Source organism: Archocentrus centrarchus, chromosome 19 (assembly GCF_007364275.1).
Source record: "Archocentrus centrarchus isolate MPI-CPG fArcCen1 chromosome 19, fArcCen1, whole genome shotgun sequence".
Classification (NCBI taxonomy): domain Eukaryota; kingdom Metazoa; phylum Chordata; class Actinopteri; order Cichliformes; family Cichlidae; genus Archocentrus; species Archocentrus centrarchus.
This window is the reverse complement of record NC_044364.1, coordinates 11,780,639-11,808,161: the sequence shown is the minus strand read 5'-3', so window position 1 is coordinate 11,808,161 and position 27,523 is coordinate 11,780,639. Positions and strand designations below refer to the sequence as shown.

General features: G+C 41.5%; 1 protein-coding gene across 1 annotated transcript in view; it reads left to right on the top strand.

Annotated features, from left to right (window-relative positions):
• nrg3b (neuregulin 3b) overlaps positions 1-26,620 on the top strand; it is a 209,522-nt gene extending 182,902 nt beyond the window's left edge. Inside the window, exons 7-9 of the mRNA XM_030755072.1 lie at positions 3,859-3,968; positions 22,041-22,223; positions 25,435-26,620. Coding sequence (XP_030610932.1) covers positions 3,859-3,968; positions 22,041-22,223; positions 25,435-26,179 — 1,038 coding nt within the window. The 3' untranslated portion in view covers positions 26,180-26,620. The remainder of the gene's footprint in view (positions 1-3,858; positions 3,969-22,040; positions 22,224-25,434) is intronic.
• The last annotated feature ends 903 nt before the right edge of the window (positions 26,621-27,523 follow it).

Here is a 27,523-nt window from a genome sequence, read left to right as displayed (position 1 = left end):
ACGGACCAAGGAAAGATTAACAAGTGAAACCTATTTTTCCACAGATTTGACACAATGACCCCAGACCACAGCTTCTCTCCACCCACTCCCTCAGCTTGTAACCATCTAGGGAGAGGACATGTGGGTGTGGGTGGTGTAGTCCTACAATATCTCAGTTTTCTTTAAAGTTGCACTGACAAAATGAAAATACTTTCAGAGGAAGAACAGACCAGTGTTCTTAAATAGGCTCAAAACATTTGGTGTATGCAGCATAACCCAGCATCAAAGCACAATGGGGTTTTTTTGTGCATGTGTTCAAGGCAGTAGGATGGAGGATGAGTGCAGTGAGCTAGAAAAAAATGGCTGGCTCTGACAAGACAGGTGCAGAGGGGAGGATAAAGCTGAAGTCCTTTTTTTAGTCATTGTCTTCCATCCAAAGATGCGGCGTTCATTTGTTATTAAATCTTTGAATTCAGGGATTAAAGAAAGACATTTTCCCTCTAGGTGTGCTCACCAAAAACACGTATGCTGACATAATGATAGCATATCCAAGGCAAATTAAATCCTAAGCTCTTTTTTAAATTGAACACATGGTCACCTGCACACCCTTTATACAATAGGTGCTTTACAACCCTGAACTCTAACATACTATCACAACTGAGAGACACAATATGTCGATAGCCAGTGACTCTTGAACTGACGTGTGTGTTTACAGAAATGCTCCAAAAAAGCTGTATGAAAAACAGCAAAATCCACATCAAATTGGAGAGTATTATTTGTAATTTTCCCAGCTGCTGTTTGGTTGGCTTTAGGAAAATATAATGATTAGGGTTATTTTAAACCCTTTCAGTGCATTAGCCTTACACTGACCACATCCATGGACTTGATTGAGACACTTGCTGAAGTTCAAACTGAGAAAAGGCAATTTCAGTTACTTTGAACAGTGGCGTATGGTGCCAGACTGGCTTGTCTGACTATTTCAGAAACTTACATAGACTGGTCAGAAAAAGGGAAAATATCCAGTGAGCGACAGTTCTCTGGGCAAAAATGACTTGTTGATGCCATAGCTCAGAGGAGAATGGCCAGACTGCTTCGAACTGATAGGAAGGCAACAGTAACTCAAATAACCATCTCTGTGAATGCACACAACATCGAACCTTGAAGCAGATGAGCTACAGCAGCAGAAGACCACACCAGTTGCCAACCCTGTCAGCTAAAAACAGGAAAATGGGCTTAAAAATTTGCATAGGCATACAAAAAGTGAACAACAGAAGATTGGAAAAACTTTTCCTGGTCTGATGAGTCTTGATTACTTTTCCAGCGTTCAGATGGTCGGGTCAGAATTTGTCGTAAATAACATGAAAAGCGTGGATCTGTCCTGCCTTGTATCAATCAGTGGTGGTATTGGTAGTGTTATGGCGTGGGGGATATTTTCTTGGCACACTTTAGGCCCCTAAGTACCAACTGATTGTAATTCAAACACCACAACCTGCAGTACCTGTGTATTGTTGCTGCCCATGTTCATCTCTATATGACCACAGTGTAGCCATGTTCAGATGACTGCTTCTACCAGGGTGGTGCACAATGTCACATTTTTGATTGTCTGATTTTCAGTTTCCATGTGAACTGCATATGCTACTCCAAATACACACTTTTAAGCAGCTGAGAATCATATATGAGTCATACCAAGTTCTTTACAAGGAAAGAAAATCAAAAGGGAAAAGTAATCGGAAGTACATACTGAAATGTCCCTCTGTGTCCACTATTATTTGAATCAACACTTCTGTGGTAATAAAATGTGTCTCAAATAAAAGAGATGGGTTATACACCCATGAGACGCGCTGCACGGCAACAGACATGCGCTGACATGAAGGAATAGGGTCACACAGGCAAGGAGGACATGACACAAACTCTCTTTGCATCAGCCTGAAGCTTGAGCGGTGCTAACTAACTAGTCTTCTAAGAAGAGTCCCCCTCGGGAGTGAGCATACTATATAAATACTTCATCATATCAGAATATTCTAGGGAAAGCTCTGGTGTGATTCAAGGCTATGTTCGCTTGAACCGTAGTCATTTTATTATTTTATTATTATGAGGTGATGCGTTCTCAACAAAACAGTTTGTCGGCTAATGCACAAAACGCTTTGAGAAAGCATCGGGTTTTTGTTTATCAAAGACATTTTCAAGATTATTAGAGAATCATTCGTTTAAATTCATTAGTTTTTATCAGATCAGCATTTTTTTTTAATGAACTTTAAACATCTATGAAAGGTTTGATGACACGGGTTGAATTAGCACCCATGTAGTGTGTCTAAGAAAGTATGAAAAGTATGAAGTATTGAAGAAGTGGCTCTGGCATCAGAAAATTAAGCAGGGTGTCATTTTGAATAGGAAATAGATCAAGACTATTAGTCACTTGTTCAGCAGGGGTGTTGTGTCAGCTGTGACTATTAAAAGGAAAGGAGAGTGTAGCCTGAATTTTAAATCAACATTTGAGCATGTCAGTGCATAATTCTAAATGAACTTGCTAACGTTTAAATACCAGGTAGAGACAAATTTTGTTGTTCATTAATGATCTTCGCACCTTGGCTTAAAGAGTTAAGACATGCATTTTCAGTAAACTGCTTCCAGTTTTGTGCCGCTAGCTCAAAGACTGTCCTTGTTGAAGAATGGTCAAATATCCTATTATGCACAGTTCAGGACCTGTGATTTGATAGTAATCCAAGGAGGATTATGGCTGTTCTGAATGCGTAGTTTTGCCTTGCTCCTTATTATGTAGGTGATAGTACATATTGATGGATTTTCTTTTTTCCTGTTGCTCTCCCTTTGTCTTGTATTTTCTCTTTGCCTCTCCTTGACATAAATCCACATTGTGCTGTGTTTATCCAAGGTTCACAAGTGGCATAAAACAAGGCAAAATTGTGATAGGAGGGAACAAGTGAAATAGGTTACGCCAATAGGCTACGCCACTGTCTGCCAGTGGCAAACCTGCATGGCATGGCAGACTGCCAAAAGCTATTTATTTTATCCCCTGACATAGATATCTTCCCCCAGGAAACTTTCCCATGGCAATTGTTTCACAAAGTGAGGTGTTCTCCCCCCCGCAGGGTATATGAGAGGGTGGCCAAAAATGATACTATTTTCTTGCACAACTAGTGAGCAGCAGTAACAGCTTCCTCTGAGACTCAGTGGTGTAAGGGAGAAAAAAAGAGGCTTATCATTCATGAGAACTGTGAACCCAGCTTTACGTCACATGCAGTTACTTTAACGATGTGCAATCAGACAGAGAGGAAGAGCAGCACGGGAAGCACTGTAACTGAAATGACAGAATTATCTCATGACTTAGTGTTTCACAGTGGGGTTCTCGGGGTGCTCGTGGTCACTGTGCCAGAGCTCTGACTGGGGCCTGTTGTAAGATAATAGTGTTAATTTTGATAAGAATAAAGGGAAAGAATTGAGAGGGCAATTTCTTTAGGAAACCATTTATGTAATCTGGTGTTGGATTAATTCTTGAGTGAATCAGGAGTGCTGTGAGGGCCAGTGTGGAGTTTATTCACAAAGTGCCCCCCTCCTAATCTGCCGTTTAAAATGTGAAATGTAATTAAAGACGCTCTGCCTGACTAAACGGGGATACATCAGCTAGAGAACACACTCGACCTGACTGGGGATGGCTACTAAACTCATACAGAATTATCAGCATTATGTGTTATATCCTGAGCTTAATTTCTGTGTACTTAAATAGCCACTTATAATTGAACATTTTGTTTTTCCTATTAATCGTTACAGCACTAACTACTTTTCTGGGTCTTTTGCTAAGTATAAATGATTGAGTATCAGAGTTTCACTAACTGTCTGCACTACTTTCTTCATTTCTTGCAGAGTTGCACTTCTCATGGATCATCTGTTAAGGGCGGCAAAGTGGCACCAGGGGCATCAACAGTAGCCCCACCTATTCTCAGCAAAGCACTGTCTAAAGGGAAACGCTTCAGGTACAATTATGACATCCTTTTATTTCCTGCCCTTTTTCCTATCTGTTGCTGAGTCAGCACATTTGAGCTGTAAGAGGCAGCCAAGTGAGAAATTTAATCATCCTATGTAGTATAATGTGTATAATATGTAAGCCTCTAACAGAAACAGATCATATGTACATAAAGTTTAAATCCTATACCTGTGTGAATTTTATTGTATGATTATTGATTCAGCGAGCCTGACGAAATTAAAAACAGAAAATAGAAGCTGTCAAACTAGTTGGGAATGGAGATGTCTTTATTTACATGGCATTTAAGTAAACTGTCCAAAGTAATTAAATCCATCCTCAGGCAAATCCTGAAATGACTAGTTGCACACAGATAGGAATAAACATAATAACACTCCTCCAAATAGAAGTGAATTTATTATCCAGAGTTAAAAATTGACTCAGCCAAATTTCCAGAAAATTAACAACACTTTGTTATGAGAGATATCACAAGCGGCGGTGCTTTGTGATCACAGCGCTCAGTTATCAAATGCTGCCATTTCCAATCCTCAGAAAAACGCAGGGATGTGGATATAGACCATGCTACAGTGGCCCCATCTGAGGTGTTTACAGAAATGTTTCATTTGCTTTGATGATATGGGTGCAGGCACACTTTGACAGTTAATGCCGTTCAGTCACACAACATGTAAGCCTGCCATCTTTTCAAAGAAGTTTATTTTCCTTAGAACTTACAATCATTGTTGATAAATCACTTACAATGTTTGATCCTGACTCTTGTTAGCTTATTAACTGAGCTGATGGAGTTGAGCAGCATTGGTACCAATTTTGAATAACAGTTTTGTAGCCGTACTTTATAATAAAATACAAGATACAGTACCGTGTAAAAGTCTTGAGCCACCCCTCTTTTCTTTCTATTTTGCTAGGAAAATGGAAAATAGTTGCAGTAACTTATTGAGATGTGCAAGAGAAATATGGTGTGTGTGTGTGTGTGTGTATATATATATATATATATATATATATATATATATATATATATATATATATATATATATATATATATATATATATATATATGCAAAAACAAAAGTTTGCACAATGCTTACTGAGCTTGAAAGTCCACCTTTATTCTCCAGCGCAGCATGAACTCTCTTAGGCAGCTTTCTTGTCATTTCTTTAAGTAGTCTTCAGGAATAGTTCTCCGGGCTTCTTGAAGGACATTCAAAGCTCTTCTTTGTGTAGCGCTCCCCGTAAATAGAAATATTAATAGGGGTAGGGCTTTTGGGTTCTTATGCTATATTCACTATGTTTTAACCCTGATTAAGTCAGTGTCAATTTAAGCCTTGGATTTAGGTTACACAGTACCAATAAAACCTTTCGAAACACACTTTTTAAAACTCACCTTTAAGGGTTTCTGTCTCTCCAAGAGTTTTAATCAAAAAACCTGTAAACACACTTTTCAGATGAAATGGTTTCTATTTATCTATAAGCTATAAACAAACTCACGGCACTCAAGTTTTAAGAAACAATATGAACAGATTTACTTAAAACTATTAGTTTTGATCAAAAGATAGAAAAAACAAATACAATTACATTAAACGGTCTTCAACATTTAACTGACTCGAACCCCTTTGTATAAAGTCACAACCAATATCATATGTGGGCCCACATACACACACACACACCTAACGCCGGCAAACTCAAAATTACTTACACCCAAATAAAACGTTGCAGGCCTGGTTCGTGGCTAGTGTACGTGGAGGCCCAAAACACAATGGCCGTTTCACTCGTTAATGAGCCAAAATAAATGAGTGGTACCTTAGTATTTTGGTTGCTGGTCTGTAGTCCAACAGTCAGGTAATTGCTCTGAAGCAGATCCTTCTCACCTCACCGGCACAGCAGAGTCCACCGTCTCCTCGCTCACCTCGCTTCCAGAACAGGTACAGATGAGGCTCTGTCAATCCTCGAGCAGGGTATTTACTCCGTTCCCAGGCTGAAAACAGTCTTTCCCCTCTCGCACAGTTCAACTGGGTTAGTCCAACTCTATGCAAACAGTCTGTACACTTGTAGTGTGCTGACTCAATGCTATCAAGCTCGTTAGCTTAGCCGTAGCACACGCGCTAACGCTCGGGCTAACATTAGCATACGGGCCACAGTCATACACAGTCTTTGACAGAAGAATTGGCCATCCCTCTCGTCCTCGCAACAGGAAGAACTTGTGCTCTAACGACAGATTGTCGAGCAGACAGTCCCACAACAAACACAAGAATCCCCGCTTCTGTGTACTTAGCCTTAAAACTCGCTTCCGTCCTGTTCCGACACACTCGTTCTTAGCTCCTCTCCTTCTCTCTCCCTCTCTTACTCTTGACACTCCCTCTGCCCTCTCTTACTCACGCATTAACCCCATAAATGCTGGTTCAAACAGTTCTTTGTCACACTTCACATTTTTAAAAGATAACCAAACAAACAAATCACAGTATTAAATGTATTTAAACCTTTCATTACATAAATAACAGTTTTTAACTGAAACATTTAATATTAACTGGATTTGAACAATCGCTTTTAAACCAAACCAAACACATTTTCTAACCGGGTTACACCCTCCCCCATCTAAATGGTTTTGATGTCCTCATCAAACAAAATGTACTCAACTTTTAAAATAAGCTCGAGGTAAAGGGTGCATTAGCTACATTCAATTAGCTCTGGCCAATCTTAATGATAACACCTCTATGCACTATGGTGATCGGCTTGTCTTTTGACATACCAGGCTCATCATAAGTTAATCTGATGACTGGTTTCACTGTTCTTTTTGGACGAGCTACAGGTTTGCTAACCATTTCTGGGCTAGAAATTTGAGCTTCACTGTGGCAAGGGTTATCAGACTCTGGGTCTCTTTCTTCCTCAGGAACTGAATCTTGATCGCCATCTTCATCCATGCTGTGGGTTTCCTCCTCCCAGCTGTCATCCTGGATGGGGTCTGATGGTCTCGCAGTTTCTCTTTCCTTTTGCAGGATTTCTCTCAGGAGAGTACTGTAATGTTTCTCAGGACCATAATACTCCACATCTGAAGAGGAATCTTCACTCTCCTGCAACTTTTGAAGAATTTCCTGAGCTTCAGGCGAGGCTTTCTTTGATCTCCTGTGTGTCTTAGGTCTTGTCGTTGTTTGGACATGGGAAACGTCCTCAGTCTCTCCCATCGGCATTCTCACCCGTTGTCCAATCGGCAAGAGATGATCACGATGTAGGGTCTTGACTGGTCCTCCTCCATCTTCAGGTTTCACTTTATACACTGGTAGGTTGGGCATCTTCCCCATCACTACATATGGTATAGGACTCCATCGACTCTCCAGCTTATGTTTCCCCTTCAATCCTAAATTTCTCAGCAACACACGGTCACCGATATCCAGTGTCTGGAATCCCACTCTTTTATCACACAGCCTTTTGTTCCTTTCATGTGTCTTATAGGCAGCTTCAGAGGCAAGCTTGTAAGCACTCTGCAAGTCATCTTTCAACTTAGCCACGTAGCGTGAATGGCCACCCTCAGCTTTGCCATCGGGAGAGGTTCCAAAGCACAAGTCTACAGGAAGTCTTGCTTCTCTGCCGAACATTAAAAAATAGGGCGAGTAGCCTGTGGCATCACACTTGGTACTATTGTAAGCGTGAACCAAGTACCCAATGTGTTTGCTCCACTGCCGTTTCTTCTCAGAGCCCAGGGTTCCCAGCATGGATAGAAGAGTTCTGTTGAATCTCTCGGGCTGCGGGTCTCCCTGAGGGTGATACGGTGTGGTCCGTGATTTCCGAATTCCCATCATGTTCAAGAGCTCTTTGATTAACTGACTCTCAAAATCTCTTCCCTGATCGGAATGTATTCTTGCTGGTAGGCCATAATGTATGAAGTATTTGTCCACTAGGATCTTCGCCACTGTCTGTGCTTTTTGATTCCTACTTGGAAAAGCTTGAGCATAGCGTGTAAAGTGGTCAGTCACTACTAATACATTGCTTATGCCTGCGGAATCTGGTTCCAAGGACAGGAAGTCAATGCATACCAGGTCCATTGGTCCACTGCTCGTGATATGATGTAATGGTGCTGCTCGATGACTTGGGGTCTTTCGAGTGATGCACTCTCCGCAGTTCTTTATGTACTGTTCAACATCATGTGCTAGTTTAGGCCAGAAAAACCTGGTCCTCAGCAGGTCTGTAGTTCTGTCTATACCAAGGTGTCCAAGATCATCATGAGTGGCCTTCAGCACAACTCCTCTGAACTCCCTTGGTAAAACGAGTTGAATGAGTTCTTCTCCAGAAGATCGTTTACTTAATCGGTGGAGTAACCCATCTTTCATCATCAGTTTCCCCATCTCTTTTTTGAAAAAAGACCGTTCTGGACTGGAGTCATTCTCCTTAGACCATTTGCCACCTTTTACTGCTTGGATGACAGATCTCATGACTTCATCCTCTTCCTGAGCTTTTATCAGCTCCTGCTTTGACATTTGTCCTAGTGATTGCAACTCCAGGTGCATTGGGAAAGCGTATATGTCTGGAACACAATCAGGAGAGGCTCCCAACTGGTCCACATATCTTGTCGGATTGCTGGTAGTCCCATGGATGCAGATTCGTTTGCAGATGGACTTCACACCAGTCTGAGGTATGGTCTCCCAATCCTCAGCACTCTCATCAGGCATGTTCCTTGAGAGCAGATCGGCATCTATGTTGTGTCTGCCTGGTCGGTACTGTACCTCAAAGTCATAGGTGGATAAGGCAGAGAGCCATCTGTGCCCTACCGCACTGAGCTTTGCTGTTGAGAGTATGTACGTGAGGGGGTTGTTGTCTGTACGTACCGTGAACTTGGCCCCATACAAATAATCATGGAATTTATCCACGACAGCCCACTTAAGGGACAGAAACTCCAACTGGTGAATGGGGTAGTTCTTCTCTGATGACGTAAGCTTCCTACTGGCGAAAGCCACAGGCCTCAGACCCTCTCTGTGCTCCTGATAGAGAACTGCTCCAAGCCCTTTTAAGCTGGCATCTACATGCAAGATGTACGGCTTGTTGGGATCTGCAAAAGCCAAGACCGGTGCATGAGTGAGGCAGAAAATAATCTTGTGGAATGCCTCTGTGCAAGACTGATCCCACCTGTCGCCAAATGGCTCAGACGTCTTAAGGTAAGTCTTGGTATGAGCTTTGTCTTGCTTCTTGCCCATCTGGGTTGGGGCATAGCCTTTGGTTAGGTCTGACAACGGCCTGACGATGGCTGCGTAGTTGGCTATGAATCGTCGGTAATAGCCACAGAACCCTAAGAAAGATTGGAGAGCTTTCAGGTGAGTAGGCGGTGGCCAGTTTGTAACTGCTTCTATTTTGGCTGGGTCAGGCGATACACCATCAGCCGATACAATGTGTCCAAGGTATTTTACCTTTGGCTGGCAGAACTGGCATTTGTCGACTGAGATCTTCAGTCCAACTTCTGCCAGACGATCCAGAACTTTCAGGAGTCTCTCCTCATGCTCTTCCAACGTTCTGCCAAATACAATCAGGTCATCAAGGTAGACGAGGACCTCAAGCAGATTCATGTCACCCACCGCCTTCTCCATCAAACGTTGGAAGGTGGCTGGGGCTCCGGTTATCCCTTGTGGCATCCGCTCAAACTGGAAGAACCCCAGTGGGCAGATGAATGCCGTCTTTTCCTTGTCTTCCTCAGCCATTGCTATTTGGTAATAGCCACTCCTTAGATCAAGTACAGAGAACCATTTGCTCCCGTTCATTGAGTCCAGCACATCATCTATGCAAGGTGTTGTGTACTGATCGGGGATGGTTCGGCTGTTCAACAACCGGTAGTCGATACACATCCGTATGGCTCCATTCTTTTTGCGAACAATCACGATCGGAGATGCGTAAGGGCTACGGGACTCTTTGATGATGCCAGCACGCAGCAGTTCTCGGAGGTGCTTTCTCACATCTTCTATGTCAGCTGGAGCTAGGCGACGTGAGCGCTCCCTGAACGGCCGTGGATCTGACATCCGGATCGTGTGCTCTACTCCCTTTGCTAGTCCAACATCAAGCTCATTTAGAGAGAACACCTGGGACCTTGTCGATAACTTTTGCCGGAGTCTCTCCTTCCACTCCTCCGACACAGGTGAGTCTCCGAAGTTGATCAGATCAGCGTCAAACTCTGTGGCAGCTGACTTGGAAGGAGTGAGAGAAGTGACTTCATCTGTCAGATACATATGTCCAATGACGGTTCCCACGGGTAGGACGGTCTCAGTCAAGGACTCATTCCGAACCCAGATCCTAAAATGGTTAATGTTCACTTCCTCGCTAGGCACTACCATAGGCTGAAGTAGTACACCACCTGGGAGTGGCGCTTCAGGAGAGGCGTCAACCATCAGGATTTCATGGTCGATGTGGTGCTTGTACTCGACTTTGCAGACTGCTCTGCAGTCTCCACCAGGGGGCAGAGTCAGTGGGCCAGGGCCTTGCCATGTCACACAGCCAACATCATCCTCCACTTCAAAGGCTGTCGCCATACCAGGAAGTATTAGCTCTGTGTCTTTACAAGATACTTGTATGCCCAATGTCTGGGTGATGTCAATGCCATTGTCCCTGCATTGCTGCACAAGACGTCTGATGTGACTGGCATTGGTCCCCACAATAACAGGAGTCTGATCTGCAGTTCGAGGCTGGGGGCAAATAAGAGCAAGAACTGTAACAGTCTGGTTGGCTCCAGAAATTTTTGCTGGATATTCGAAATCAACCACCACATACCCACGGTAAGGATAGCTGAGTGTTGATTCACTTAGCCCCCACAGGGCTAGACCAGATACTGGGTGAATTGGGACATCAGACAGGTGAGTTTGATACCAAGACTCAAAGATGATGGTGACTTGAGAGCCACTATCTAGCAAGGCATCACAGGAATTTCCATTTACTTTTACAGGCACTATACTGGGTGGGCCAATCAGACCTTCAGGAATGTCCACCTGCTGTAGTGTGGTAACAGCACTTTTCTTTGCCCCACAGTTAACTTCACTAATGGGGATGTCGCCTTTCCCTTTTGTCACCTTTAAAGCGTGGATTAGCTTTTTGATGACGTTGGCCTGATTTTCAGGGTTTCGACACTTTGTAGCAAAATGTCCATTTTCTCCACAGCGATAGCAGAAATTATCCTCTGACCTTTTCGACTGTGTTTTCTGAGCATGTGTAGCAGGTCCAGAAATCTCCATGGCTGAAACTAAAGCAGGATGTTCTGACTTCTTGTTGTTAGCTTTCTGTTTCAATCGTCTCACTTGTTTTTTTAAGGCATTCAGCTCCGCATTGGGCCTGTTCTCTGGACCAAAAGATGTACTTACAGGTGTAGCCTCTGTGTACTCATCTCTGACGTGAACTGGTTTGGTTGCTACTGATGCAAACATTGACTTAAGTTCTTTGATTTCAGCCTTTAATTTCTGAATCTCAGTTTGCTTTGTGTCCACTTCAAGATTAGCCTGTACTTGGTGTACTGAGGTGCTGAGCTTCTTTCTGGATGCTTCGTACTCCTCTTCAGTGCGAATCTCAGTCAGAAGCTGCAGAAAGTTTGGTGGTGCTTTTTTCCTTTCTCTCAATCGCAGCTGGATCAGCATTAAGTCTGAGGCAATAGCACCCCTTAGCAGTTGCTCAAGTCTTGCTTTATCCATGTCGCTAGCAGGGAGGCCTCCTTTTTGAATCACCTTAGCTAGTAGCCGCTCTAAACGTTTGAGGAAATCTGATAATTTCTCTCCTTGTTGCTGTTGCATCAATCGGAAGGCAAAATAGAGATCATCCCCAGACTCCGCACTTCCAAACGCACTTTCAAGGGCATCCAAACACTCTTTTGGGGTGGCATCGGGGTTGGCATGCCGCACTGCTTTTATGATTTCTAGCGCGGGCCCTTTTAGGCTTCCCATCAGCCTGCGTCTTTTCTCCCTGTCAGAGCACTCGGACTCCTCCACCATAATCCATGCTTGCTCTAGCCAATGGTCAAACGGTTCCTCACCTGGCGGGGTTGGCAGAGCTCCTGAGAACATGCGTAGTCGGCAATAGCTCCCACCATCAGCTGGTTTTGTGGTCTTCTCCAACAAATCACCAACAACACGAAGGATAGATTCAGTGGAGCTTGTGGGCGGGGATGCACTAGGGCATAAGGATTTTAGGTCCTCCATTGTTTTTCCTTCAGCCTGCAGCAAGCCCTTTAGTTTACTATTAAACGTATCAGCAGCTGCCTCCACTTCTCTTATGATGATAATAGGCCATGCCTCTCCACCATCACTAGGGACCACTTCAGGAGGAACACTCCCTTCCTTAATAGTCTCTCTACTCTCGCACAAGACCATCCGACAATTTAGTCTAGCACAAAAGTTCCTCCCACGGACACGCACCCGTCCAAGTGACTTGATAGTTTGAAGGGTTTCTTCAATGACACTGATCTCCACTTCTTCTGGGACGAAGGTCATCAGCGCATGAGTCTCATCGACACCCTCACCACGGCACCAGCTCTTTAGCTCTGACACTAATTCAGTTTTATCCATTTTATAAATATCTGTAAGTGAGCTTTGCAATTTAGCTTAGACTTAGTTTAGCTGAGAAATCCAAGACTCATCCCAGCGGTGCCTCCATTTTATGTAGCGCTCCCCGTAAATAGAAATATTAATAGGGGTAGGGCTTTTGGGTTCTTATGCTATATTCACTATGTTTTAACCCTGATTAAGTCAGTGTCAATTTAAGCCTTGGATTTAGGTTACACAGTACCAATAAAACCTTTCGAAACACACTTTTTAAAACTCACCTTTAAGGGTTTCTGTCTCTCCAAGAGTTTTAATCAAAAAACCTGTAAACACACTTTTCAGATGAAATGGTTTCTATTTATCTATAAGCTATAAACAAACACACGGCACTCAAGTTTTAAGAAACAATATGAACAGATTTACTTAAAACTATTAGTTTTGATCAAAAGATAGAAAAAACAAATACAATTACATTAAACGGTCTTCAACATTTAACTGACTCGAACCCCTTTGTATAAAGTCACAACCAATATCATATGTGGGCCCACATACACACACACACACCTAAAGCCGGCAAACTCAAAATTACTTAAACCCAAATAAAACGTTGCAGGCCTGGTTCGTGGCTAGTGTACGTGGAGGCCCAAAACACAATGGCCGTTTCACTCGTTAATGAGCCAAAATAAATGAGTGGTACCTTAGTATTTTGGTTGCTGGTCTGTAATCCAAAAGTCAGGTAATTGCTCTGAAGCAGATCCTTCTCACCTCACCGGCACAGCAGAGTCCACCGTCTCCTCGCTCACCTCGCTTCCAGAACAGGTACAGATGAGGCTCTGTCAATCCTCGAGCAGGGTATTTACTCCGTTCCCGGTCTGAAAACAGTCTTTCCCCTCTCGCACAGTTCAACTGGGTTAGTCCAACTCTATGCAAACAGTCTGTACACTTGTAGTGTGCTGACTCAATGCTATCAAGCTCGTTAGCTTAGCCGTAGCACACGCGCTAACGCTCGGGCTAACATTAGCATACGGGCCACAGTCATACACAGTCTTTGACAGAAGAATTGGCCATCCCTCTCGTCCTCGCAACAGGAAGAACTTGTGCTCTAACGACAGATTGTCGAGCAGACAGTCCCACAACAAACACAAGAATCCCCGCTTCTGTGTACTTAGCCTTAAAACTCGCTTCCGTCCTGTTCCGACACACTCGTTCTTCGCTCCTCTCCTTCTCTCTCCCTCTCTTACTCTTGACACTCCCTCTGCCCTCTCTTACTCACGCATTAACCCCATAAATGCTGGTTCAAACAGTTCTTTGTCACACTTCACATTTTTAAAAGATAACCAAACAAACAAATTACAGTATTAAATGTATTTAAACCTTTCATTACATAAATAACAGTTTTTAACTGAAACATTTAATATTAACTGGATTTGAACAATCGCTTTTAAACCAAACCAAACACATTTTCTAACCGGGATACATTTGGATGTTGGCTGCCTTTTATTCGGCTCTCTGTTAAGATGATCCCACACTGCTTCAATAATGTTGAGGTCTGGGCTCTGCTGAACTCAATTCAAGACTGATAGTGTTCCATTTTATGGTTTTTCTTTCCAGGTATGCTTTTACTGCACTGGCAATATGTTCTGGGGTCATTGTCATGCTGAAAAATGAAGCTGTTGCCAAGATGCTTCCCAAATGGTATTGCATGCTTCCGAATCTGATGTACTTTTCTGCATTCTTACTTCCATCAATTTTGATGAGATCCCCAACACCGCTGACTGAAATGCAGCCCCAAACCATGACAGAGCCTCCACTGCATTTTACAGATGGCTGTAGACACTCACTGTTGTAGCTCTTTACAGACCTCCTCTATATATTGATAACAATTTGAACCAAGAATTTCACATTTGGAATCAGCACTCCATGAGACCTGTTGCTACATTTTTTTTTTTAGTCCAGTTCTTGTGTAGTTTGGCATACCTCAGCCCTGTTTTTCCCTTCCTTGGGAATGGCTTCTTGATAACCACCCTTCCACTGAGACCATTTCTGATTCCGTAGATGGATCAACTGAAGGCCCTGATGCATCTCTCAGATCCTGTGTCAGGTCTTTACTGGGTGCTTTCCTATTTCTTAAAGACATGACTTTCAGATACTGTTCAACTGCTGTAGATAGTTTCTTAGGCCTGCCAATAATAGCTCTTTGGGAATCACCTTGTTAATGCAAAATACTTTTTTTTAATGCCTGTCAAACTGTGTTATCATTGGCATTTTTCCTAGATTCAACTAAATAAATGGGAATAACTTGTGTTTTTCTGACAGAATGCTAGTAACAAAGTGCCTAAAGACACAATTTGAAACTGGTTCATTGCTAAGTTGTTATGTGTAGATAAAATACTGGCTCATCCCTTGAGTCAGGTGCCTTTTTTTATGCTTGAATGATTCATAAGTCAGTGTTAAATGGCTTAACAAGCCAAAAACATTCCTCTGAAAATGGAGAACTATTGCTTTTTTTTTAATTATAAGAAAATCTGCTTTGTTGGAAGCAAAATATAAAGAAATGAGGGGTGACTCAAAACCTTTGCACAGAACTGTTGTGCATAAGTTTTTTAAAAAGTATTTAAAACCTCGTTATTTTTGGTTTTGTATGTTAAATTTTCAGGGCTCTGTATCAAAAACACCAAATGCAGAATGTACAGTGATTAAAAGAGCCTATGTGTGGGTATATAATGGTGAATGGCGAGCTTGTGTCTATATACAGAGGAAGTTTTTTTGATGTCTGGCCGTCTGCGATGCCACCTTTAGTGAAAGCCCCACTGTGGCAGCAGTTATTCTGTTTTAATGGACCAGTGCTGTGTCAAAGAGGAAAGTTTTTCAAAAAAGGTTGTCATATGTGGCTGTGGGGACGGTACCATCTCCCTCTGGTGTTTTATTCTCCACAGTGTCATGCAGGTGCCTCATGAAGGGCAGCTGACAGTCAATCATCTGTTCAGCTTGCTCTCAAAGTAGGACGAGGCAGGGGAGAACTAGACTGTGATGAATGATGTTGAAATGCTTTCAGCTATTGACCTGAAAGTGGACCACAATGTGAGCTATCAGGAGAAATGCACCATAAAAATGTGTCAATATGATGTATCAATATTGCTGAAAATGGTTACCTGTATATCATTGGTTTATAATTAGGCATGATTATGTGCAAATTGATTCACTTGTAATGCAGATTGCCTGTGTTGAACTGGGATTTTGCTAAACATCTTAAGATTTGAAAACATCTGTACCATTTTCTTTGACCAATGTAGCATCACTATTTTAGTGTGCTAGCACGCTCACTAATTAGCATTAAGCACAAGGCTGCTAGGATTTGTAGATTTACATAATGAAAGCATTATTTTTTAATGAGTATCACCAAAGATAGCAGTAACTTACCTTCAAGTAGATGTGAGCTTCCTCTCCAAATCGCACTGTTTTAAAGATATTTCTTTAAAAATTACTGTACAAATATCATCCCAATGGTGGCACTTGAGGGGGAAAAAAAACTGCAAGATTTCATCAGCATCTGTGCCAGATTGTTTGTTACACAGAAGCTTGTGCAAAATTGTCCTTGAAAAGTAGTATTCCTTTGAAAGGAATACTTGGCAGGTGATTGGATGAACCATCTATGTAGCAAATCTACCATGAAGTAACTTCAAACAACCAGATCAGCAAACCATAGGACAGAAAGAGCATCAAAGAGGGAAAAACAACCCTTAACCTGATGAGTTTTGAAAGCTAGCAAGGTGTCAGTAGCATCTTGCATCCTGCCTAAAGAAAATGGGCCCCATAAAGAACTCTTACAGGCAGCTAACAAATACTCAGCAGGTGATTGGGCAAAACATCTGTTGTCACAGGTAAACCAGGCGTGTAACTCTGAATTTATACACCAGCAGTTTCTCATAGGATTCCTGGTCTACCATACCAACTGCAGTTTGGCTATGACTGCAGAGCAAAAGCCTGCAGTAAGACGGATGCTCTGGTGATTATGTATCTTGTGTGAATCCAGGTGCCCTGTAAAGGTAAATCAGCTACAGCAGAATTCATCCTTCGGGGACTGCCATTGTTTGCACAAAACCCTACCACTGTCCATGCAGCAATATAGACCCAGCTCCCGAGATTAACGACTCTAGGCCCCCGAAAAAAGTGTTATTTTTGTGAATTTATTTATTCTTGCTTCTGAATTGTGCCAGTGCTGGGAAAGCATAGTTCACTCTCTTCAGCCTATTATTGGGCATGTGCTGCCTTTGATGGCTCTAACCAGAAGGGAGATTTCTCATTTCCATGTTTTACATTGTTCCCCAAAACCTTTGTTAATACAATCCTGGTTAATCATGTTCCAATGTTACCAAACCTTGCGCCGTGTGTAATCCACCACATTGATTGATTTTCTGTTCTTCTGTTTCTTCAGTTAAGCGAACAACATGCCTGATGTGCATTGGTGATTGCAGAAAAGCAATCAAGAAAAGCTCAACGCAACCATTGTTTGTGCATCACAGTTAGAGGTCAAAAATTATTTCAGCTCCCAACTTCCCACTTACATGTTTTACTAAATACAGTAATATATACACAAGTTATAAAATTAAGTTGATTGCCAAGATTTCTTTGTCATGACTGTATGATGAGGAAATTGTAGTAAGAATCCTAATCATCGTGCTCAAAGCCAGTGAGCATAGCTTTCTACATGTTGAGTAGGGGACATAATCAGTATCCATAGTGAATATCAGAAGTGCTATGTGGGTGTATCCTGTTGGTTCAGTGGAAAATGGTGTTTACTCTGAATATGTAGCTTTTTTTTTTTTAAACTCAGCTCAGGTCCTTTGTCACTCGCCATCCTCCTTGGTCTTCCTGCCTTTTCTCTTTGTAATAAGTCCAGTAAAGGCATTAACAGAGTGAGGAAGTGGCTTAAATAAGTACTGGATTACCCTACCAACCAGGCTTACCCATTTAACATCGGGGGTGTGTATTGTCTTGTTGAATTGTGGAGATAAGCGGCTGCCTTTCTGTTTTAAAAGCTTCAACTTTTATCATTCAGTAATTACACCAGTCTGGTATTTTTTTTTTTTCCTAAAAAAAAGATATTTAAATTTTTTTTTCAGCTCTCAGTTAATCCCAATTAAAAAAAAACCCAGCATGATAATAGCCAACAAAACCGACAGTATTCAGCTGTATTCATATCAACTTTTTACAACATCAGTCGATATAAAAGCCAGCAAACACTAGAGCCAACATTATGTATGCTTATTGTTCCACATCCACGGACATCAGGAAATTATTGTATCTTATTTTTTTTTATTTTTTTTCCAGTGTTCCAGTCATTTATCAATTATTAAACAGTCATCTACTGGACTATTTAATTTACTGCATGAAATAAAAAGGAATCAGGGAGTTCAGTTTAATGACTGGCAAGAAAATCCTAAAGTTTGAACATCTTGATTACTGTTTCAAGAACAAGAAGAATCAAACAATGCACCACTTCATACACAAGCCATTTTTGTACTGTGCCAAATTATTCAAGAGCCAAAATCAAGCTGTGAGAGCGTGTGGGGCTGATTTTTGTTCAATGCTTCAATACAAAAAAAAGTAATTTATCCAACAGTAATAATATGTTTCAGCTCTTTTTTAATGGTTCACTTTAACTAACACAATCAAGTGACCTATTGATCACAGAAGAAATGCTGGTAGGCTCTGATCAGGGGAACCACAGTATCTAAAATAAATTCATAATAACTTTAAAAATAATTAGATTGTTATTATATGTTTACATATGCAGTGGGGGCTGTTTGTCTTTACATGATATGCTCACACAACAGATTGCATTATAGCTCAGTGTACCTTGGATTTAATGCCTTTGCTTCATTACTGCAGACATTCAGGGATCAGCTTTAAGGCAGACCACCTACTGCCCACAGACCAATTTAAAAACTGTGTGCCTAAACAGGAAGCTCAGTCTCCAAAGACTGCTTGTTCTATCATTAACAGCGGCAGGATATCAGTATGTAGGCTACAGGTCATTTTCAAAGTGCAGGATAAAACTAAACAATATACTGCATTTCTTTTAAAGTTCACAAAAAGAAAATACTAAGGCAGTGTTTTTGATGTGTTCTTAAAGATATAGTTCTGTGAAATATGTTACCATGCATGTTGACATACATGTTAATTGATAAATGATTGTTTGAATGTGAAATGTTCATTCATTCTTCTATAAGAAATTTGACAGTACTGTGCAAAAGTTTTGTGCCACCCCTCATTTCTTTATATTTTGCTTCCAAAGAGCTAGACTTTCTTGTAATGTTTTTAAAGTGGTCTTGAGCAATATTTCTTCAGGCTTCTGAAGGTCATTAGCTGCTTTTTCACTCATTTTCACTCCAGTTCTTGTCCTTGTACCTGGCCATTTTCAGAGGAATGTTTTCTTGTTTGTTTGTTTGTTTGCACCCAATTCAAGGGATGGAAAAGTGTTATGTCTGACAAATAACAACTCAGCAAAGAACCAATTTCAAATTGTAACTTTAAGCACTTTGTTACCAGCAGCAACACCAATGTGTTCCCATTCATTTAGTTGAATCTATGAAAAATGCCAATGATAACACAGGTTAACAAGCATAAAATAGTATTTTTTTTTGTATCAACAAGGTAATCCCCAAAGAGCTATTATTGGCAGGCCTAAAACACTATCTACAGCAGTTGAACAGTCTCCAAATGCCATTCCCTTAAGAAACAGGTAAACATCCAGCAAAGACCTGACACAGGACCTGAGAGATGCATCTGGTAGTTGATCCGTCTACTGTTCACTGAAGCCTCATCAGAAATGGTCTCAGTGGAAAGAGGGCTGTTAAAGAAGCCATTCTTAAAGAAGGGAAACAGGAAGTAAAGGCTGAGGTGTGTCAAATGATACAAGAACTAGACTGAAAACCAGTGGCAGCAGGTCATATGGATGTCTTCAAATCATCATTAATATGTAAAGAGGTGGTCAGAAGAGAGCTACAAGAGTGAGTGTCTGCAGCCATCTGTAACACAGATTAAAATACCATCAGATTTGGATCCACCATACGATACCATCTGGAAAGCACCTCAGCATGACAATGATCCCAACCATTTTACCAATGCAGTAAAAACATACCTGGATAGAAAATGGAACACACAATTGAACACTATCAGTCATGGATTGGCTTCCTCAGAGCCTGGACCTCAGCATTATTGAAGCAGTGTGGGATCATCTTGACAGAGAATGGAACAAAAGGCAGCCAACATCCAAAGAAGAGCTTTGAAAGTTCTTCAAGAAGCCTGGAGAACTATTCCTACTTAAGGAAATGACATGCTTCCTGAGAGAGTTCAGTCTGTTCAAGAACAACGGTGGTCAAATATTAACTTTCAAGCTTGTTAGATTTGTACAAACTGTTTTTGCCTTATAAATTGTATTTCCCTGTATGTTTGCAAATGTTTCAATAAATTGCTGCACCTTTTTCCCATTTTCATAGCAAAATATCAGGAAATAAGGAGTGGCTCAAGGCTTTTGTCTGTACATAGACACATTTCTCAAGCAGCGCGGGACTTCACAGCCTTTTCATTTAATGTGTGTAACAAAACATTTAAATATACAAATATATGGACATTTCAACACGAGTTTTAATACTAATGTACCCCAACATAAAATTATATGAACAATATGATAAGAAAAAGTATTTATGTAGTACTGTAACACACCTCGTGTAGAATGGGGCACAGTAAGTGCATAGCCTCTTTCCAAGTGCCTGGCAAGAGGCAAAATCTGTCAGTGCAACAAAAACAAGGGAGAAACTAGTCATACACCATTACATTCAAAGGCAACAAAAACAGAGCATCATCATACTCCTAACCTCCTCATTTCCCATGGGATTAGACCTTTTTCAACAGCACATATTGCAGGGGAAGCACTGGTATATTTTTTTAACATGAAAAACAGCTGTATTCTTCTTAGGTGAGCCATTTCCAAGAATGAATGAATGCTTGGCGTGAAAACCATCTTTCTACACTACATGTGCGCTTTGTGAATGTTAATTAATCTAAGCCCTCTTTTCAACAGGTAGAAGGGAGGGGGGAAAAACCAGGGGAGGCATATAAATCTTGAAATTAAAATTGGCAATAAACAAAATTTACACTAAAGAATATGTTTTTTTTATGTCTTTTCAAGCATCCTCATGTTTCTTTTTAGGCACAGCTTTAGATTTCTCCTATAGTTCCTTCCTTCGTCTCTTGCGGAGGAGGGACATGTGTGAAGTTTGCATGTTCTCCCTGTGCCTGCGTGGGTTCTCTCAGGGTGCTCCAGCTTCCTCCCACAATCCAAACACATGCACATTAGGTTAATTGGTGATTCTAAATTGGCTTTATGTGTGAATGTGTGAGCTTGGATGGTTGTCTATCTCTGCGTTAGCCCTGCGATAGACGGGCGATCTGTCCGGTGGTTTGTACCACTCCTTTTGGCCTGAATTTGATTGGCAGATAAAAATGGATGGCTGAATGGAAATAACTTCATTCTAAAGTAAATTGTATTGCTTATTGGTAGCTTACTATTCTTTTCACATGTGTCTGATACACCAGTCTCATAGACTTAGATACTGAGGTCATTCACAGGTCGAATCAGATTTTATTTATTTTTTTCCAATTGCAAACACAATTGATTTATCCCAGCCTATTTTACATCATAAACCCAAAAGAGATATCGGTAACACTTCTTTTAAGGCCTGCCCTTAGGCCGTAACTATCCTGTAAGTAAATTTTAGTTATGTGGAATTCTGCCGTAATTATTTTTAATTTCGCCGTAATTATTTTTAATTCCGCCGTAGTAAAAATAATTACGGCGGAATTAAAAAATAATTACAGTGGAATTAAAAATAATTACGGTGGAATTAAAAATAATTACGGCGGAATTAAAAAATAATTATGGCGTAATTAAAAATATCCATCCATCCATCCATTCGCTTCCGCACATCCTGTTAAGGGTCGCGGGGGGGCTGGAGCCTATCCCAGCTGTCATAGGGCGAGAGGCAGGGTACACCCTGAACAGGTCGCCAGCCTGTTGCAGGGCCAACACAGAGGGACAGACGACCTTTCACACTCACATTCATGCTCTCATTCACACCTATGGGCAATTTAGATTAGCCAATTAACCTAACCCCAGTAAGTGCATGTCTTTGGAATGTGGGAGGAAACCGGAGTACCCGGAGGAAACCCACGCAAGCACGGGGAGAACATGCAAACTCCACACAGAGAGAGGGAGAGGCCTGGGCCAAGGTGGAATCGAACCCAGGCCTTCCAGATGGTATTCTAACTGTGAGGCCACAGTGCTAACCACTACGCCACCGTGCTGCCTACAGCGTAATTCCACATAACTAAAATTTACTTACAGGATAGTTACGGCCTAAGGGCGGGCCTTAAAAGAAAGCGTTAGCGAGATATCTATAGCTGATAGAGTAGATGAATTAGTGAGTACTATCTAAATTCAATAATCTTTTTAAAATGGTCTTTACTCTGTGATTTTTCACCAATCTCTTTTGCATGCTATCTGGTTTCAGGAGTAGTTCACTCTCACTCAGCCCAGCCCTGCAACGGAGAGAGACTAATTACTTCAGGACTCCACCCATTTCCAGAGGGAAACACAAAATATCCACAAATCTTATTGACGGATCAAGAGTGTTGGGGCATGTCTACAAACACTTGCAGGAGGATGAGTCATCAGACATGGAGTCCATAAGAAGGTGAAACTATTTCTCTCTTGTTATTAGTTTTGTCATGTTTGTTTGCGCCTCAAAGAGGAAATTCTCTTCGCCTCCCTCCACACCGGGGTCAAATCACCAGTTCAGTGATACAGACCTCTGGACTAACTAAGGTTAAGTCGGAGTGGCAGAGGGATAATTTAGGGAGAAATGAGTTTATGACTGGAAGACTCTCAGTTCAAATCCGTGAACCAGCCTATGAAATGTGATCCAGGGAAATAAATGAGATCTGCAGTCCCCCCCCATCCCCCTTCAGCTGGGACTGTCACAATTAATTTGGAGAACACACTTGATCCCAAAAGTGCAACAGCACCATGGTGCTGGGGAAGATGTGTGTAATCCTTGCTGCCACTGGGCTGCTGCTGTGAATGAAAATTTGTTTTATCTGCATGTTTTAACAGGGTTAAAAATACGACGACCGTGCCAAAGCTAATTACCAAATGATGCACGGGTTCACATGAATTTCTAGCCATCCAAAACGGTTTGATTTTGGCTAATGATCAAGCATGGAAGCTTCATGGTTTACGTATCAACACAATAATTAATTTTCTGTAATTTACAAGCTGAGTATAAAGCCATACTAGATCACTGCAGCCTCTTAGAACAAGGCTGCATGTTGAAATGGATTAATTCCAGGGTTTTGCACATCTTGAATCGTCCTCATGCTCACGCTCATGTCGAGTAGGGCAAGTTGCCCCATTTTGACAACCATCGCAAGCGAAGCACGGCTACTGGTGCTCTTTCAGGAAGCACTAAAAGCAAGGAGGACTTTTGGCACAGCCTCGTCTGCAGGCTTAAAACACATTTTAAAAGTACAGTCTGGTCACGCTCACTAAAAGTAGCCTGATGTGAAATCCTCTTTTACACACTGATTTTTTTTTTTTTTCGGTGTTATAACAAAGCTTTTCACGTTAGTTGCAACTTTTCATTTGGCCTTACAGATTTTCAGATTGATTGCATAACAGCCACCAAAGTTGGAAAATATTTATCACTAAGGTGCTTGTATTCCTCAGTGGATTGATGCATAATGTCAAGCAGCTCCACTGGCATTTTTCCTTCAAAACAGTAACACTGTAAACATTAAATAAATGTAGGTTTTATTTACAGATGCAGACAAGCGCATCTTTAATCCTGAGTAAGACAGTCCTATTTAGCATATGACTCAGAAGCAGCCTAATTTGCTGTCACTGTGTGGAACTTGAGCAATGGCACTGTTAACAGAAACGTCTGTCATTAAAGCAGCAGTGTCCCCTGTGCATTTCACACACTTTAAAGTGCCTAGCAATGTTCCTATTAGCATGCCAACCTGATTGAGCATTACAGTGACTTGTAAGTTACACTGCAAGCTGCCAAACTCTTTATGTGACCTATTTCCATAATTTACATTTTTAAACAAAGCTCCATGGAGCTCAGCAGTTCTTTCAAATGGTTGTGCAGAGAGATCCTCCAGGAGCGGTTTCCCTCTTAACACACACACACACAAATATGCACACGCGCATATAAGGAATAACAAACAAACTAATAAAGAAACTGATGAGAATTCTTTTTCACAAAGGCAAAATCTGTAAGCTATACGCAATTAAATCTGCCACTCTTTGTCAAGTGTTTAGAAGCAGAGCTGGAATAAGGGTGCTTGTCGTCTTCTTGGGGATAAGATTGCATTTGTGTAGTTAAACAATTTAGATCTCATTAGCCACTGATAATTCCCCTACACATCCATCACTCAAATATGGCTTTCGCTGGCCTTCTGGAGGTTGAAATGACCTATTTCTCGACTTACAAGCCATGCAACACCAAGCTTACAGCCCCCTCCTTCTCCTCCTCCTCCAGCCCCCACGTCTCCCGTGTTGCCATGGATACACCCTCTCATCTCTGGAAATGAGAGATGGGGAGGTGGAAAGGAGAGTGAGAGAACGAGAGAGGGAAGAGTGAGGAAAGGAGGAAGACTGAGACGAGAAGTAAAGATGGAGGCACTGAGTGCAGTGTGGTGAAAAGTGTTAATAAAGAGGCGAGAACCACAAACAAACACGAGAATACTCTTCCGCGTTTTCCATTTTGTGACAACAAATCCCCACAGAGTATTGTCAGTTTCATTATCTAGTGTCAAAACATATTTACCCATCACAGATAGCGGAAGAATTGAAGGCAAATTTGCCGTGGGAGTTATTTTTAGGTTTTGTTTTGATCTGTCGGATTTACCTCCAGCTTGCATTTGCCCTTCTAATACCAAGGGGGGAGTGGGAAAGTAATTCAATTATTTAAACTTGGTTACGCTACCAACAGTCTCTCAAGCCTGACAGTAACAACGGCTGCTACCTAAGGATGTGATTCTAAATATGAGTCGGGGCTTCTGTAACAATATTAACTCTTGTACACGTTTAACAAACATACACAAACTTGCCCACTTGGCACCAGATAAGTTTCCACTCCTGCCATATTATTTTCATGCTAAACATAGCGCCTTTAAAGCTTATCTGCTTTCACTCTCTACATTTGAAGGAGGATGCATCATCATCATGCAAATGTACCTGCTGAGACTTACTCCCCCGTTCATCACCCCTTAATGTTACATCATAGGCCTATATGATTAGGTGTTTTCTATGAGAAATCTACATTAACCCCTTCAGATTATGTAGCCAGAAGATTTTTTTTTTTTTCATGTCATGACCCAAGGGGTTAAAATAAAATTTAGACGACATGTGAAGCATTGTAAAGTGGGACTGTGTAAGGTTTCTACATACAGTATTCACATAGGGCAGGGTCAGGAATCCACCTGCTGTGCAGCTAAAGCCTTAAATCTCTGATAAGGCAGTGATGAGCAGAGGGATTTCTCAGTTAAACATTCATGCAGCAACAGTAGACGTTGCTCACGCAGAGGATTATACATAATTACACATAGAAAGAACAATACCTAAATTGTGATCATTTTGTTGATACTAGATATTTTTTGTCGATATGAAACGATATGGTGAAACCATAAAAGACTGGCATCTTTATCTATTCAGCTCATTTTTGTTTGTATAGTTCCAATACATAACAAATGTCATCTGAATTTCTAAACACGTCACCTTCATATTCTATATTACTCACTCTGTTATATTCATTTAAAATTAGGAAAGTGTGTAGAACGAAAAGGTCACAATATAAATGACTTTCTCACCCTGCTATTTCCATCCTTTCTCTTTGCCCAAAGGTGTGATTCGGCCAATGGAAGGGTTGGCGCCCTCCTGAGCAGGACCTCACTCTCTCAATTCACAGCCAGAAAAGGATGGACCGAAGTCCCTTGCACCCGCCTCGATAAGGGAACAGCCTTCCTTCCTCCATCCCTGCGCACCCGTTCTGTGCCCATCATTCCTTCACTCCAAGCATGTGACCTTGAGGCAGGGCACGCATTCACGAGCGACCAGAACCAAGCAGGGCTCTTCAAGTGGCACCCCATGCTGGCTGGAAAGATGGGGCTGCCCATTAGCAATCCCTCCACTCCTCCTGAAAGTGTTGTCCTGGCGACCAGTGTCATGCCCAGCAGCGTTAGCCCTCCTACTGCCACCACTTCTCTCCTGGGGTTGGAGAAGAACCTCAGCTCTCCACAAAAGCCTTGCTCCTTTGAAATTACAGTGGAACTTGCGCGCGAATTAAAACAGAAAAGCCTTTCCAGCCCCATGAAAAGGTCTGGGTCTCACAGTGAGATCCACCACGATGGCACAAACGCTCTTGAGACGAAGACTGTACAGGAGTCAAAGGGGAAAAGTGTCCAGTATTCCCCCAGAGTTCTGCACACAAGCAGCGGGACCAGAGGATTGAAGGCAGCAGGCCAAAGAGAAGCCCAGGGACAGTGCCAAGGTCAGACATCTCTTGTGTACGGAGCAGAAAACTTGGCCACCAAAGGACCCAGCTGCAGAGGAACTGGAAACACTTATGCCAAGCCCTCTGCAAGCTGACTGGATTAACTCTGTAAAGAGAAGACAGCATTTCCAATAAATGTATACCTTAGTTGGTGGCTCAGGATGGTTAGCAGGTGGGACCATCTGTGTGGCCACATGGACCAATAACAGATGGCCATCAATTTTGAAGGAACATGAACAGATTGAATTCCCGAGGGAAAAAAAAAATATTGACACAAAGGACATCAAATTACAAAGAAAAAGAGACAAACAAACACATTGTGAATAAATGTGACTCAATAAGGAAAACAAAACCATGACTTGAGTGGGAGCTTGACTTAAACAGTGTATTGAAAAAAATGCCACTATTACAAGGAGCTTCTACTTAGAAACCAAAATAGTGTGTCATCTCTATGTTGTTTCTCTATTGTAAAGAAATGAAATTATATATGTCATATAATATATGTCATATAGACATATATATATTTGACATACAATTGTGACAAAATAAAGACTAAGATAACAGTGTTAATTATGGGTTTTATTCGTCTTAATCCATTGTCAGGACATAATCATCATACTTAAATAAATCTAGATAAATATCAAAGATATTCAAATCAACCAACCCCTAATAATGACAAAACTGCCAGGCGATAATGTTTGATGCTATTGTGTGTTTACAGTCTGAGCTCTTTAGTCACTGCAGACAGGGCAGACTTCAAAAGTATAAGCTTGCTTTGCTGCATTTATATGTGTGCAAAAAGGTAGCTGTGAATAAGCAGGAAGTTGAGAATTAACAGAGTATCACCAGCAAAAGCAGGAAGCACCAAATACAGCATTCTTTAAATGTGAAGCAGTCCATCATGTTTGACTGCTTTAGGAAGCCAGGGTGCAGTCTTTTGGTCTCTTGCTGATGGGATTTGCCAAACTAAAAATGGCAACACTAGCTGTTGTTTGTGAAGTAAGTCTGTAGTTGTTAACTGGGGACACAGTTTTAAAGAACTTATTTAAATATTCATATTAGATAGACAGCAACTACTTGGTCTGTTTTCGATATCCTGTTCCTGCCAGTTCCTGTGCTAACATCTTTATATTACCCTAACAATAGCTCTCTATCCACCAGGTAGAACATCACTATATGTCATCTAGCCTGGCTTCACTAACCCTCTAAATGTCACTGCTATTTATTTTTCCATCTTTGTTTATGTTCAAAGTGACAGCAGAGAATTATTTAGATATGCTTCAGTCGGAACATGGTATATCATCTCTAGATGGAAACTAGGGAGCTAACTTCCCATTTATACCTTGTAATTCCTCATTTTCATGGATGCCTGGATGTTAAAATGTATTGCAACAAATGGGAAAAAGCCACAATGATTATTTTATTGGAGCTGCAAGTAT